Source organism: Oncorhynchus nerka, linkage group LG17, assembly GCF_034236695.1.
Source record: "Oncorhynchus nerka isolate Pitt River linkage group LG17, Oner_Uvic_2.0, whole genome shotgun sequence".
In the NCBI taxonomy this organism is placed as follows: Eukaryota; Metazoa; Chordata; class Actinopteri; order Salmoniformes; family Salmonidae; genus Oncorhynchus; species Oncorhynchus nerka.
The window spans coordinates 41,378,658-41,395,468 of record NC_088412.1 but is presented as its reverse complement, the minus strand read 5'-3'; the positions used below and the strand labels follow the sequence as shown (position 1 = coordinate 41,395,468).

The 16,811-nt window shown below is 43.8% G+C and overlaps 1 protein-coding gene across 2 annotated transcripts in view; it reads right to left on the bottom strand.

Moving 5' to 3' along the window:
* Positions 1 to 16,811, bottom strand: part of LOC115145256 (ataxin-2-like protein) — a 33,133-nt gene that overhangs the window by 13,090 nt on the left and 3,232 nt on the right. For both annotated transcript variants that reach the window (XM_029686683.2, XM_065003169.1), the window contains 11 exons: positions 15,780 to 15,963; positions 15,491 to 15,612; positions 14,796 to 14,887; positions 12,157 to 12,375; positions 10,658 to 10,965; positions 10,477 to 10,563; positions 10,247 to 10,354; positions 10,025 to 10,102; positions 9,870 to 9,931; positions 9,501 to 9,793; positions 2,259 to 2,325 (listed from right to left, as the gene is read on the bottom strand). In XM_029686683.2, coding sequence (XP_029542543.2) covers positions 2,259 to 2,325; positions 9,501 to 9,793; positions 9,870 to 9,931; positions 10,025 to 10,102; positions 10,247 to 10,354; positions 10,477 to 10,563; positions 10,658 to 10,965; positions 12,157 to 12,375; positions 14,796 to 14,887; positions 15,491 to 15,612; positions 15,780 to 15,963 — 1,620 coding nt within the window. The remainder of the gene's footprint in view (positions 1 to 2,258; positions 2,326 to 9,500; positions 9,794 to 9,869; positions 9,932 to 10,024; positions 10,103 to 10,246; positions 10,355 to 10,476; positions 10,564 to 10,657; positions 10,966 to 12,156; positions 12,376 to 14,795; positions 14,888 to 15,490; positions 15,613 to 15,779; positions 15,964 to 16,811) is intronic.

Genomic DNA, 16,811 nt, shown 5'->3' with positions numbered 1-16,811 from the left:
CAAGGCTACCAAAAATTCTATCAGCATATTACTATCCGCGGGGGTAATACAATAGACCACTGCTACTTTAACTTCCGTGATGCATACTCCCTCTCCCGCCAAATCTGAACACGATACCATCTTGCTCCTACCGTCTTATAGGCAGAAACTCAAAACAGGATGTACCAGTGACTAGAACCATTCAACGCTGGTCTGACCAATCTGAATCCACGCTTCAAGATTGTTTTGATCACACTGACTGGGATGTTCCGGTGAGCCTCAGAACAACATCGGTGAGTGAGTTTATAAAGAAGTGCATTGGATATGTACCCACTGACTATTTAAACGTACCCCAACCAGAAATTATGGATGGATGATGGCATTTGTGCAAAACTGAAAGCACTAACAACCTCATTTAACCATGGAAAGAGGTCTGGGCATATGGCTGAATATAAACAATGTAGTTATTCCCTCCGCAAGGCAATCAAACAAGCAAAATGCCAGAACAGGGACAAAGTGGAGTCGCAATTCAACAGCTCAGACACAAGACGAATGTGGCAGGGTCTACAGGAAATCACAGAACACAAAAAGGAAACCAGCCACATCACGGACACCGACGTCACGCTTCCAGACAAATTAAAACACCTTCTTTGCCCGCTTTGAGGATGATACAGTGCCAGCGTTGCGGCCCGCAAACAAGAACTGCGCCCCCCCCACCCCCCTCTCCATGGCTAACTTGAGTAAAACATTTCAAACGTGTTAACCCTCACAAGGCTGGTGCGGTATGTTTACAGACATATTCAATCGCTCCTTATACCAGTCTGATGGCCACCATCGGTTATCATGAACTGCTTTGAGAGACTATTCAAGGATCATATCACCTCCACCTTACCGGCCACCCTAGACCCACTTCAGTATGCATAGTGCCCCAACAGGTCCACAGACGATGCAATCGCTATCACACTGCCCTATCCCATCTGGACAAGAGGAATACCTATGTAAGAATGCTGTTCATTGACTACAGCTCAGCATTCAACACCGTAGTACCCTCCAAGCTCATCATCAAGCTGGAGGCCCTGAGCCTCAACCCCACCCTGTGCAGTTGGGTCCTGGACTTTGACGGCCCCAGGTGGTGGAGGTAGGAAACAAGATCTCCACTTTGCTGACCCTCAACACTGGGGCCCCACAAGGGTGCGTGCTCATTCCCCTCCTGTACGCACGCCTCCAACTCAAATCATCATATTTGCAGACGACAACAGCAGTGGGCTTTGATTACCAACAACGAGAGCCTACAGGGAGGTGGTGAGGGCACTCGGAGTGTGGTGTCAGGAAAACAACCTCTCACTCAGTCAACAAAGATGACATGGACTTCAGGAAAGAGCAGAGGGAGCACCCCCCCTATCCACATCAAAGGGACAGCAGTGGAGAAGGTGGAAAGTTAAGTTCCTTGGTGTACACATCACTGACAAACAAATGGTCCACCCACACAGACAGTGTGGTGAAGAAGGTGCAACAGTGCCTCTTCAACCTCAGGAGGCTGAAGAAAATGTTGCTTGTCGCCCAAAACCCTGACTAACTTTTACAGATCTACAATCGAGAGCATCCTATCGGCCTGGTACGGCAACTGCTCCGCCCACAACAACAAGGCTCTCCAGATGTTGGTGCGGTCTGCACAACGCATCACCGGGGCAAACTACCTGCACTCCATGACACCTATAGCACCCGATGTCAAAGGAAGGCCAAAAAGGACAACAACCACCCGAGCCACTACCATCCAGAAGGCGAAGTCAGTACAGGTGCATCAAAACTGTGACCGAGAGACTGAAGAACTGCTTCAATCTCAAGGCCATCAGACTGCTAAACGACAATTACTAACTCAGAGGCTGCCTACATTGAGACCCAATCACCAGGCCACATTAACAAATGGATCACTAGTCACTTTAAATAATGTTTACATTACTCATATCATATGTATATACTGTATTTTATACCATCTATTGCACCATTCCTGTCACTCGGCCATCGCTCATCCATATATTTATTTGTACATATTCTCATTCATCCCTTTAGATTTGTGTGTATTAGGTAATTGTTAGATATTACTGCACTGTCGGAACCAGAAGCACAAGCAATGCACTACACTCGCATTAACATCTGCTAACCATGTGTATGTGACAAATAACATTTGATTTGAACTTCTGGCCAAACAGGTTGCTGTGAGAAAACTTGTTCTCAACTACTTTCCTGTGTGTGTGTGTGTGTGTGTGTGTGTGACAGACCAGCGTCATGGGTGCCTTGAAGACGAACTCTTTGGCGTTGGGGTTCAGCGTAGACTTCTTCACCTGACTAAAAAAAAAAAAAAAAACACAGAAGAAGAGCGAGATGAGAACTCCAAATCACCTTTCAAATCCCTTTTTCATACATCCACCCATCCTCAACATGGCAACTACCTTGCCCACCTGAGCATCGGGCTCACTTGACTTAATTTAGCACTGCATCAACATTGTTATATACCGTATATGCATTCATAACGGTATTCATGATACTTCACCCAGACCTAGCATAATACCTACAGATGTGCCAACATCTTATTAATACTAGGGTTGTAACGGTAGTAGGGGTGTAACGGTACACTACCTCAGTTCAGTCTGCACTGTGACCCTGTATTGTAGCCTATGCCTCGAGTAAATCTGACCTGAAAAAAACATTGTAGGCTATTCCGTTAAAACAAATAGCACCAATGCGCACGTTGTAATCAAAATTTGTATCTTAAATTGACGCATTTCAAACTTTCCTTTTGTTAAACAGCCTGGTATTGGCATATACATTACTCTTACAGAGTTTCCACGTGGGAGAGGATCTTTGAAATTTAATCAAAGCCTACTGGATGATAACTTGTTTTCAACTAGGACAGAATCATTTATAACTGACTTTTTCCTGACAGAACATAGGTCCAGCAGATCTCCTTATTGTATGGGACACTTTTAATAGTGCCTTTAGAGGCCATGAAATTCAGTACTCATCTATAAAACAAAAGCAACTTAGGTCAAAAGAGTCCATAATAAAGGAAATTGCCTGAGGTATAGTACCATATGACAAGCTGTAGACTACACTATCTACCAAGAGAGTTCTCATCTATATTATTCGTAGCCATCGATTTACCGCCACAGAACGAAGCTGGCACTAAGACAGCTCTCAACCAACTCTATAAGTAAAGAAAATGCTAACCCAGAAGCGGCGCTCCTAGTGGCCAAGGACTTTGATGCTGGAAAACTTATATCAGTTTTACCAAATGTTGTGTCACGTGCAACGAGGTTTTTTTATTTTTATATTTTAAACTCTAGACCACCTTTACTCCACACACACAGAGATGCATACAAAGCTCTCCCCTGACCACCTGGCAAATCTGACCAGAATTCCATCCTCCTGATTGCTGCTTACAAGCAAAAACAAAAGCAGGAAGTACCAGTGAGTCGCTCAATACGGAAGCGGTCAGATGACGCAGATACTACAGCACTGTTTTGCTAGCACAGACTGGAATATGTTCCAGGGTTCATCCAATGGCACTGAGGAGTATCCCACCTCAGTCATCGGCTTCATAAATACGTGCATCGACGACGTCGTCCCTGCAGTGACTGTACGTACAGATCCCAACCAGAAGCCATGGATTACAGGCAACATCCGCATTGAGCTAAAGGCAAGAGCTGCCACTTTCAAGGAGCGGGAGACTAATCCAGACGGTTATAAGAAATCCCACTATGCCCTCAGACGAACCATCAAACAAGCGTCAATACAGGATTAATATTGAATCCTACTACAACGGATCTGACGCTCGCCGGCAGGGCTTGGAAACTATCACGGAATACAAAGACGCGAGATGCCCATAGCCGCGAGCTTCCCGGATGAGCTAAATGCCTTATGTTTGCGTCGAGGAAAGTAACACAGAAGTATGCACGAGAGCACCAGCAGTTCTGGATGACTGTGCGATAACGCTCTTGGTAGCCAATGTGAACAAAACCTTTAAACAGGTCAACATTCACAAAGCCGCGGGCCCAGACAGATTACCAGGATGTGTACTCAAAGCATGCTCTGACCAACTGTCAAGCGTCTTCACTGACATTTCCATCCTCTCCCTGACCAAGTCTGTAATACCTACATGTTTAACTTCTTGACGCTACACATCCCTGTCGCCGGATCATTTGTCAGCAAACGCTGAATAGCATAGCGCAACAGTCAAATAATATTACAAAAAAATATTCATATTCATGAAATCATAAGTGCAATATTGCAAAACACAGCTTAGCCTTTTGTTAATCCACCTGTCGTCTGAGATTTGAAATTATGCTTTACAGCGAAAGCAATCCAAGCGTTTGTGTAAATTCATCAATAGCCTAGCATAGCATTATGTACACTTAGCATCAGGAAGCTTGGTCACGAAAATCAGAAAAGCAATCAAATTAATTGTTTACCTTTGATGATCTTCGGATGTTTTCACTCACGAGACTCCCAGTTACACAACAAAAATGTTCCTTTTGTTCCATAAAGATTTTTATACCCAAAATACCTTTGTTTGTCACGTTATGTTCAGAAATCCACAGGAAAGAGCAGTCACGACAAAGCAGACGGAAATTCCAAATAGTCTTCATAATGTCCACAGAAACATGTCAAACGTTTATAATCATTCCTCAGGTAGTTTTTAAAATATATATTCGATAATATATCAACCGAGTGTAGGTTTTTCAATAACAGCAGGAGGAACAATGGCGGCTTTACTCTGTAGCGCAAAAACTCACTGAGAGCCCCCACCTATCCACTTACGCAATGTGATCTTTCACGCTCATTTTTCAAAATAAAAGCCTGAAACTATGTCTAAAGACTGTTGGCACCTTAGGGAAGGCAGAGAAAAAGGAATCTGCTTGATATCCCTTTAAATGGAGGATAGGAATGCATATGAACAGAAGGGTTTCAAAATAAGAGGCACTTCTTGATTGGATTTTCCTCAGGGTTTCACCTGCAATATCAGTTCTGTTATACGCAGACAATATTTGGACAGTTTTGGAAAATTTAGAGTGTTTTCTATCCTAATCTGACAATTATATGCATATTCTAGCATCTGGTCCTGAGAAATAGTCTGTTTACTTTGGGAACGTTATTTTTCCAAACATAAAAATAGTGCCCCCTAGCTTCAAGAGGTTAACCTCTTCGTGATAGCTCTTTTAATTTTTGGATAAAAAACGTTCCTGTTTTAAACAAGATATTTTGTCACGAAAAGATGCTCGACTATGCATGGAATTGACAGCTTTGGAAAGACAAAACTCTGACGTTTCCAAAACTGCAAAGATATTATCTGTGAGTGCCCCAGAACTAATGCTACAGGCTAAACCAAGATGAAGTTTCAAACAGGAAATGCCCCAGATTCTGAAGGCGCTGTGTTCCAATGTCTCCTTATATGGCTGTGAATGCGCCAGGAATGAGCCTGCGCTTTCTGTCGTGTCCCCCCATTGTCTGCAGCATTGTGACGTGTTTGTAGGCATATCATTGGAAGATTGACTACATTTACCTGGTGTCCCACCAGGTGTCCTGTGTCGAAATTACTGCGTAATCTGTAGGTCCATGCGCGTTCCATTTCTTCAGAAGAGAAAGTAAACTGCCACGATGGATTTTATCGTCGATAGATGTGAAAAACACCTTGAGGATTGATTCTAAACATCGGTTTGCCATGTTTCTGTCGATATTATGGAGTTAATTTGGAAAAAAGTTTGCGTTTTAATGACTTATTTTATTTTTTCCTTACCCAAACGTGATGAACAAAACGGAGCGATTAGTCGACACAAATAATATTTTTTGTAAAAACGGAACATTTGCTATCTAACTGAGAGTCTCCTCATTGAAAACATCTGAAGTTCTTCAAAGGTAAATGATTTTATTTGAATTCTTTTCTGTTTTTTGTGGAAAATGTTGCATGCTGAAATAGAGGCATAATCCTATGCTAGGCTAATACTAATACTGTTACACAAATGCTTGTTTAGCTATGGTTCAAAAGCATATTTTGAAAATCTGAGATGACAGTGTTGTTAACAAAAGGCTAAGCTTGAGAGCAAATAGATTAATTTCATTTCATTTGCGATTTTCATGAATAGTTAACGTTGCGTTATGGTAATGAGCTTGAGGCTATAAATAGGATCCCGGATACGGGATTGCTCGTCGCAACAAGCATGGGAAACAGTGTTTAAACTCTTTACAATGAAAATCAGTGAAGTTAATTGGATTTTTACTAATTATCTTTGAAAAGGCAGGGTCCTGAAAAGTTTAGTTGGTTAGAGATAGTAAGCAGCATACCACCCTGCATACCACTACTGGCTTGCTTCTGATGCTAAGCAGGGTTGGTCCTGGTCAGTTCCTGAATGGGAGACCAGATGCTGCTGGAAGTAGTGTTGGAGGGCCAGTAGGAGGCACTCTTTCCCCTGGTCTAAAAACATATCCCACTGCCCTGTGTAGGGTGCAGTCTTTGGGATGGGACATTAAACGGGTGTCATTAAAGATCCCATGGCACTTATCGTAAGAGATAACCCCGGTGTCCTGGATAAATTCCCAATCTGGCCCTCAAACCATCACGGTCACCTAATAATCCCCAGTTTACAATTGGCCCCCTCTCCCCTGTAACTATTCCCCAGGTTGTTGCTGCAAATGAGAACGTGTTCTCAGTCAACTTACCTGGTAAAATAACAGATAAATAAATAAAGATATTCGATGTACCGATTCCAGGGCACATGAATTGACACGCAAAACGACGCCGAATTCAAAACTTCTAATTTTTCAATTTAATTTGTACAAATTTCTTGAAACCAATAGAACGTTATATACAGTTGGAGTCAATAAAACTCCTTTTTCAACAACTCCACAAATTTCTTGTTAACAAACTATAGTTGTGGCAAGTTGGTTAGGACATCTAATCTGTACATAAGTAATTTTTCCAACAATTGTCTAGAGACAAATTATTTCACTGTATCACAATTCCAGTGGGTCAGAAGTTTACATACACTAAGATGACTGTGCCTTTAAACAGCTTGGAAAATTCCAGAAAATTATGTCATGGCTTTAGAAGCTTCTGATAGGATAATTGACATAATTTGAGTCAATTGAAGGTGTACCTGTGGGTGTATTTCAAGGACTACCTTCAAACTCTGTGCCTCTGCTTGACATCATGGGAAAATCAAAAGAAATCAGCCAACACCTAGGAAAAAAAAAATATGGTGGACCTCGTCTGGTTCATCCATGGGAGCAATTTCCAAACGCCTGAAGGTACCACGATCATCTGCACAAACAATAGTACGCAAGTATAAACACCATGGGACCACGCAGCCGTCATCCCGTTCAGGAAGGAGACGCGTTCTGTCTCCTAGAGACGAACGTACTATGGTGCGAAAAGTGTAAATCAATCCCAGAACAGCAAAGCACCTTGTGAAGATGCTGGAGGAAACAGGCACAAGTGTCTTTATCCACAGTAAAACGAGCCCAATATCAACATAACCTGAAAGCCCGCTCAGCAAGGAAGAAGCCACTGCTCCAAAACTGCCATAAAAAGCCAGACTACGGTTTGCAACTGCACATGGGGACAAAGATTGTACTTTTTGGAGAAATGTCCTCTGGTCTGATGAAACAAATGACCATCGTTATGTTTGGAGGAAAATGGAGGAGGCTTGCAAGCCAAAGAACACCATCCCAACCGTGAAGCACAGGGGTGGCAGCATCATGTTGTGGGGGTGCTTTGCTGCAGGAGGAACTGGTGCGCTTCACAAAATAGAAATCATGAGGACGGATATATTGAAGCAACATCAAGACATCAGCCAGGAAGTTAAAGCTTGGTCGCAAATGGGTCTTCCACATGGACAATGACCCCAAGCACACTTCCAAAGTTGTGGCAAAATGGCTTATAGACAACAAAGTCAAGGTATTGGAGTGGCCATCACAAAGCCCTGACCTCAGTCCAATAGAACATTTGTGGGCAGAACTGAAAAAGCCTGTGTGAGCAAGGAGGCCTAGAAACCTCACTCAGTTACACCAGCTCTGTCAGGAAGAACGGGCCAAAATTCACCCAATGTAATTGTGGAAAGCTTTTGGAAGGCTACCTGGAACCATTTAAAGGCAATGCTACCAAATACTAATTGAGTGTATGTATGTAAAATTCAGACCCACTGGGAATGTGATGAAAGAAATAAAGCTGAACTAAATCATTCTCTCTACGATTATTCAGACATTTCACATTCTTAAAATAAAGTGGTGATCCTATCTGACCTAAGACAGGGAATTTGAACTAGGATTAAATGTCAGAACATTAATGGAAGCAACAATCTGTCTGCAATATTAAAGCGGATACACCCCCTAAGGAAAAAAAAGTTTCAAATTTTTTTTTTTTTTTAACTAGTTATGTACGTTGGCGAGTTGTGGGGTCAATAAACCAGAATTGGAGGATCCTCAATTACCATTTAAAATCTCAAATTTCCCAACATTTTGGCTTCACAGTAGACTACAATGGCAATGGACAGAGATGTGGATAAAACGCTAACAGTATGTCGCCACTGCTAAATGAGAATACCCTAATAAACATGTTGACACATTAACACCACAGAATACCGGAACAAGAAAAACAGCAACACATCGTCTCCTCTATGCATTCAAACAGCTGAGTATGACCAGGCCAAAGACACTACAAGAGCAAAATGTAGGCTATGTTAATATTTTTTACAGTCTGGGTTATAGCTGCGGATATGCGCCCATTCTCGGTGGTTGAGAAAAGGGGGTTTAAGCACCTCGTAAAAGTGCTCGAGCTACGTTACCACTTCCCTCTTGCACCCATTTCAGCAAACAGGTTACTTGCTCTATATACGCAAACCAAAGCAGAAGTTTCCAGTGATTTGCCCTATGCACCATGTGTTGCGCTTAACAGTGAGCCTATCACATTTACCCCAGAGTGGGAGATGTACCTTGGTACAGATGCTTATCTGGCACTGACGGAGGCAGTGTCATAGCGCGTTTGTAATCAAGAGGGAAGTGGATATTTACCATATACGACTGGGGAAAAACTCACTTGAACGGCCCTCAAGCTTGTAATTACTAGTGGGAAACTTGTCTGTCATCCTGCGCACCCACATCACCTATTAAGGAAATGGCCTCAAAAACAGTATTTTCGGCAGTTAAATGAAACAGAACATTATTTATAAAAAGCACTACAATTTCTTTACAAGCACGAAAGCTGTACTTTCGGTTGACACAGCTCATTGGCATTTCGCAACGAGTTCAAATCGTATGAATACATTCCCACCTCCCACATGGTTACAAACACAGCATTGGAGTAGAAACTTGAGGCCCAATCTAACAAGCTGGTCACAACAGACAATGCCAGGAACATTGTGAATGACATTACATCTTTCCTGTGACCCCACAACCGAACGACTTAGTAGACTATTGCACTACACTGTGGAATAGAGTACTGTATTGCACTGTTCTCGGGTCACACTTACTCAGCCACACCCTCTGCTCGCTCGCTGCCCTCCTCCTCCTCGCTGCCAGGGGACCTGGCTGGCTGGGGTGTCTGTCTGTCTGGTCCTGATGACTGAGAGGCGGTGTTGGGGGCTGGAGAGGGGGTAGGGGTGGTGGGGGTCAGGGTGAAGGAGGACCCCTCTCCAGATTGGGGGTCCTGGGAGGGGGTGTGGCCAGGGGCGGGTACGGACTCTGCTGTGGTGGCGGAGTCTGATGGGGAGGGCTGGGCGGAGTCTGAGGAGGTGGGGCCAGCAGAAGAGGGGCTGGGCTGGAGCTGTGGAAGAGAGCGAGTGTCAGAATCAGATAAGATACATGGGTCACACACAGGCATGCATGGACATGACACTTACCCTGAACTCTTTGCCAAATTTCCGTAGCTCCTCCAACTGTGTTCTCTGCAGGACTGAGGGAACTGAGGGAGAGAGAAAATATTTTTTTCAAAAGACCCGAGATAACGGAAAGGACACGGACCAGTCAAATGGAGAGAGGAAGGGAGAGCGCTGACCTTTGCCGCTCTTGCCGTCTTGAGGGCTGGCTGGGCCTTCTGTCCTCTCCTTAGCCGCTGAGCTTAGGATCTCATTCACTGAAAGCGAGAGAAAAAGAAAGCAAGAGACAGATGGAGAGATTAAGAGGTAGAGAAAGGAACAGAAATCATCAAATAAACAAAAAAACTTCAATAAATGACAATTCTGTAAAAAGAAAATTGTGTAGTAATCATCCTCCTCACCATCCACAGTGAACAGAGGGGTGGGGCCAGAGGCGATCGAGGAGGAGGAAGTGTCCAGGTAGGAAGGGCCAGCCAGAGCGGGGTCGTCTGGTTTTGGAGAGCGAGAGACTGCGGGGAGAGAAAGAGAAGGGAAAAGGAGAGGTGAGGGTTGTGAATCGTCTAGAATACGAGTGTCGGAAATGTGCGGTTGTGTGCACTTACAGATGAGGTGTGTGTGTGTGTGTGTGTACCTGCAGGTGAGGACTGGGAGCTTGGGTTGCGCAGAGTTCGATTGGTCTGTACGGATCTCTGGGCTTTGGGGGAAGTTCTGGATGACACTGATCCATAGAAAGAGCCCAATTAACACTCAATATACCCCAAAACTCCCACACACTTCCTCCCTCAATATACCCAAACAGACAGAGGCCTTACCTCCGTTGACAGAAGAGCGCGAGGTATCAGCCAGAGCTTGTGGTTGAGAGATGGAGTGAGGGATCGGGTGAGAGGAAGAAGAGGGGGTAGGGCTACTGGGCTGGCCCGGGGGGCTGGCTTGGGACTGGTGGGGAGAGTAGGCGCCCCTGATTGACAGCGGGCTGCACCTATCCGAACCCTGGGATGGTCTAGAGGAGCCGGGGACTCCTGTTCGATTGGGTATTGGCCCAGAGGCTCCTCCCCTCAGGCTGCTGGGGGGGACGCCCATCTCCCTGGCCCTCTGGGGAAGCGGAATATATTTACCGTCCCTAGAGAGAGAGAGAGATAAACTGAACAAAAGTATAAATGCAACATGCAACAATTTCTAAGATTTTACTGAATAACAGTTCATGTAAGGAAATCAGTCCATTTAAATCAATTCATTAAGGCCAAATCTATGGATTTTACATGACTGGGAATAGAGACATGCATCTGTTGGTCACAGATACCATAAATAAAAAGGTAGGGGAGTGCAGTGCTACATATCCTTCGCAGAGTTGATCAGGCTGTTGATTGTGAACTGTGGAATGTTTTCCCACTCCTCTTCAATGGCCGTGTGAAGTTGCTGGATATTGGTGGGAAAACGCTGTCGTACACGTCGATCCAGAGCATCACAAACATGCTCAATGGGTGACATGTCTGGTGAGTATGCAGGCCGAGAAAGAACTGGGACATTTTCAACTTCCGGGAATTGTGTTCAGATCCTTGCCGCATGGGGCCTTGCATTATCATGTAGAAACATGAGGTGATGGCACGACAATGGGCCTCAGGATCTCATCACGGTATCTCTGTGCATTCAAATTACCATCAATAAAATGCAATTGTGTTCATTGTCCGTAGCTTATACCTGCCAATACCATAACCCCACTACTGGGAACCATGTTGACATCAGCAAACCCCTCACCCACACAAAGCCATACATGCAGTCTGCCATCTGCCCAGTTTAGCTGAAACCGGGATTCATCGGTGAAGAACACACTTCTCCAGCGTTCCAGTGGCTCTGGTGGACATCCCTGCACGCCCTCAACTTGTGGCATTGTGTTGTATGACAAAACTGCACATTTTAGAGTGGCTTTTTATTGTCCCCAGCACATTGTGCATCTGAATAATTATCATGCTACTTAAAAAGCTTCTTGATTTGCCCCACCTGTCAGGTGGATGGATTACCTTCGCAAAGGAGAAATGCTCACTAACAGGGATGTAAACAAAAGTGCAAAAAATTTGAGAAGAATAGGTTTCTGGTGACATGGGAAAGAAAGCTCATGAAAGATGGGTCCAACACTTTACATGTTGCAATTATATTTTTGTTCAGTGCATGTTAGAGTGTTATGTCTGTCTATACAACTGATTGAGTAGCCTACATCCTTGCACAGATGCAGTTTTGTCAACTGTGTTTATGCCTCCATGTATTGAGTTTAGAACTAAGCGTGTGTATGTCTGCGATTCTCCTACGGACTCACCTGCTCCCGGCACTGCTCTGGAATCCAGGGCTGCCCCTCTCCCTCCCCTCGTCTCTCTCTCGGACCACGGCACTGTACTTGTCCTCCTCACTCTTATCGTCGTTCTCCAGGTTGGTGCGGTGACGGTACTGGGGACTGCCCTCAATCTCATTCGCTAGGCGGGCCGCACGTGCCTCCCTCTGTCGGAAGCCATCCGAGCTGCCCCTTTCCAGGGGAACACTGTATGGGGAGAAATAGAGATAAGACTTCCAAGGTCATTCAGAAACACGTGTGAGAACGGGAGATGCGAGTGAATAAGGCTGTGTTCACACAGGCAGCGCAATTCTGATGTTTTTTCCCCTCACCAATTGGTCTTTTGACCGATCAGCTCTGAAAAAGATCTGTGATAGGTAAAAATACCAATTAGTGGAGAAAAAAAATAACAGAATGACAGAGCTAATCTCAGGGTCCTGAAAAAGGGACGAAGTGTCTTTCAAAGATATCTCATAAAAATCATTGTAAATGTTTAAACACCATTTCCCATGCTTGTTCAATGAACCATAAACCATTAAAGAACATGCACCCGTGGAACGGCCGTTAAGACTAGAGGTCGACCGATTATGATTTTTCAACGCCGATACAGATTATTGGAGGACCAAAAAAAAGCTGATACCGATTAATCGGACGTTGTTTATTCATTTGTAATAATGACAATTACAACCATACTGAATGAAACCCTATTTTAACTTAATATAATAGATGAATAAAATCAATTTAGTCTCAAATAAATAATGAAACATGTTCAATTTGGTTTAAATAATGCAAAAACAAAGTGTTGGAGAAGAAAGTAAAAGTGCAATATGTGCCATGTAAGAAAGCTAACGTTTAAGTTCCTTGCTCAGAACATGAGAACATATGAAAGCTGGTGGTTCATTTTAACATGAGTCTTCAATATTCCCAGGTAAGAAGTTTTAGGTTGTAGTTATTATAGGAATTATAGGACTATTTCTCTCTATACCATTTGCATTTCATTAACCTTTGACTATTGGAATTTCTTATAGGCACTTTAGTATTGACAGTGTAACAGTATAGCTTCCGTCCCTCTCCTCCCTGGGCTCGAAACAGGAACACAACGACAACAGCCACCCTCGAAGCAGCGTTACGCATCGCTCCACAAAAGCCGCAGCCCTTGCAGAGCAAGGGGAACAACTACTCCAAGTCTCAGAGCGAGTGCCGTTTCAAACGCTATTAGCGCGCACCCCGCTAACTAGCTGGCTATTTCACATCAGTTACACCAGCCTAATCTCGGGAGTTGACAGGCTTGAAGTCATAAACAGCTGCTGGCAAACGCATGAAAGTGCTGTTTGAATGAATGCTTACGAGCCTTCTGCTGCCTACCATCGCTCAGTCAGACTGCTTTATCAAATCATAGACTTAGTTATAACATGATAACACACAGAAATACGAGCCCCACTTGGACAAAAAAACAGGGAAAATGCAGCAAGGCAAATTTTAAAAAATTATATACAAATAAAAAGGCTTTTCGGCGAAAGCATAAGAAGCTATTATCTGATGATAGCACAATAGTAAACAAAGTGGGTAGTATATTTCAACCCTGCAGGCGCTACACAAAACGCAGAAATAAAATATAAAACATGCATTACCTTTGACGAGCTCCCTTTGTTGGCACTCCAATATGTCACATAAACATCACAATTGGTCCTTTTGTTTGATTAATTCCGTCCATATATATCCAAATGTCAATTTATAAAGAGCGTTTCGATCCAGAAAAAAAAAGGTTCCAAAATGCGCAACGTCACTACAAAATATTTCAAAAGTTGCCTATAAACTCTGCCAAAATATTTCAAACTACTTTTGTAATACAACATTAGGTATTTTTAAACGTTAATAATCGATCAAATTGAAGACGGGTCTATCTATGTCACACAGGTACAGGATGGCAACAACCTCCATTAGTGCTCAGAGTTACACTGAGGGCAGTAAGGAACGCACAATCACCCCACCATTAGTGCTGCAATGACTGTCTCACAATAGGCATGTCATCCTGACATGAGGCCCTCCATTTGGAGGTGACAATGCCAGCATCAGCCATACTGCTACAGGGAAGACATTCTGTGCGTGATTTCACCAGCCATACTGCTCAGACAGGAATGTCAGTGTTCTGCCATGGCCAGCAAAGAGCCCGGATCTCCATCCCATTGAGCAAGTATGGGACCTGTTGGATCGGAGGGTGAGGGCTAGGGGCCATTCCCCCCAGAAATGTCCGGGAACTTGCAGGTGCCTTGGTGGAAGAGTGGGGTAACATCTCACAGCAAGAACTGGCAAATCTGGTGCAGTGAGGAGATGCACTGCAGTACTTAATGCAGCTGGTGGCCACACCCAGATACTGACTGATACTTTTGACCCCCCCATTTGTTCAGGGACACATTAAACCATTTCTGTTAGTCACATGTCTGTGGAACTTGTTCAGTTCATGTCTTAGTTGTTGAATCTCACTATTTTCATACAAATGTTAAGTTTGCTGAAAATAAACGCAGTTGACAGTGAGAGGACGTTTCTTTTTTTGCTGAGTTTATATAGACAGATCGACCTGAGCATATTCCACAATCAGAATAAGGAGCTGAGGGGAGAATACTCACGTGTACATGGAGAGGCTGGAATCGTAGGTGGACGTGACGCCATATGTCTCCTCGTTAAACTTGAACATTTCGCTGGCATCCCAGCCATTAGACTAACAGAGACAGAAGAACCATCCAGTAAGTGTGTGCTTGTGTCTCACCAAGTGTGTGCTTGTCAGTAACCAGGTTTCCATCCAACCATTTCATGCCGATGAATTACTTTACACATAAAAAAACTCAACAGACCTGGTAGAAACAGTAAATTTGTAGTCAAAATATCCTATTGCCAACAACACTATTTTTTGGTCTGAAATGTATTATACATAATTGCGGAGGAAACGCTGTTAGCAATGATATGTTACATTGTTGTAACCTACTACCATCACAACGTATGAAAGCATAAAGAGTTAATAGCGTTTAAGCTTGCTATTTACCACAAAAGTTTGTGACAGAACCAACAGTAGAGTAAAAAAATGTGATTGAAACACACTGAACTTCTGTTTTTTATTTGGTACATTGTAATTGAAACAAATATTTTTTATGTGCACTAGGTTATCACGCAGTTTCTTTTTACATCAGTAACAAGTCAGTTTGATAGAAACCCACCTGCGGCAGGAACATTCAACATTTGTTTATGCAGATTGTAGAAACTGTTGCAAATTGGATGGAAACCTAGCTACTGTGTCTATTCATCTCACTGTGTGTGAGCCCCTCACCGTGTCCGTCTCCAGGTCGAAGCCTTCTCCATTGCTGTCCCCTCCGTCCCACCTCTGCAGCACCTTCTCCCGGTGTTCCCCGTTCACCCGCGATGAGCTGATTGCTGTATCTGTGAAAGCATCTACACGCACAAAGCCTAAATTTGAAGGTATCTACTAGGGGTACATAATAATGCACACACACACTTGGTTCACCCTGCAATCGGTCTCATTCAGTTCGACTACTATTTAAACACACATCCTTATCTTGAATCAATTTCAGTCACACTGACAACGCACTCTCACTTACCTCTGATGGCGTAGTTGAGGTCCACATCTCGGCAAGTCATTGTGACCAGGTCGCCGGGGCTGAAAATCATGGTGTCTGTGATCTCCTCGATCCTGGGCAGGGAGGGAGGCAAGCCTCCCCCTCCATCTCCATCCGCCTCTCCTCCTTCGCTCCGCTTGTGGACAGCGTCAACCACCAGCTCACACTGGAGTAAAAACACATTAGGACCACGGATAAACCACAGAGGTTAACCGAAGAACGACTACAGGCAGTGGTCAATGTGACCTGGGGTGCATTCATTACGCTGATTCCATTGCAAAACACTGTCTGTTGCAAAACATTTAGCAACGGAAACCATTTACCCCAAAACATAGAACGTTTTGCAACAAAAACAAGTTTCTATTGGACAATTTAGGTAGGTACCTCCTGGTGTTGCATGGTATACCGAAACGTCGGTAGTTTTTCGATAGTAGAAGATAAGCTGTTCGGTACTAGATTTATTGTTACTTTCGGTATTTCTGTCAAATGTGTCCAACGGATCAAGCACATCTATCAGCACAGCCGACCTCTATTATAGTGAGCACTGTGCCTGCTCCACTTACTCATTGCTAGCCTGCACTGGGAGTCTGGGATGCATCGTGTTAGCTCATCACTCATGCTGCACACAATTTAACAGTTTAATAATGCGACACGGCGTAATGTAGAAATGTTGAAACTAGGCTAGAACACTTTACAATGCAAGATGACGCCGGTAGCTACCAGCTATTGTAGGTCAACTTTCCTTGCTAGTTGACAGCTAACATCAATTCACCACCCTAGGACATTGTGAACTAGAAAGCAAACCATAATGCAAAATACGCTGATTTCAAAGTTGATAGCCACAAAAAACATGATTCGTTTTCTTATTTCGGTCTCTCTCACAAAGATGATCTATTGCCTCAGCAAACTGACTGTGCTCCTACGGGCCGCCCCCCCTCTTGCCTTGTGAATGATGTCATTCCTGGTAGACAGCGCACAGTTTTATAAAATAAGCTACTTCAACAAATGTTGAGG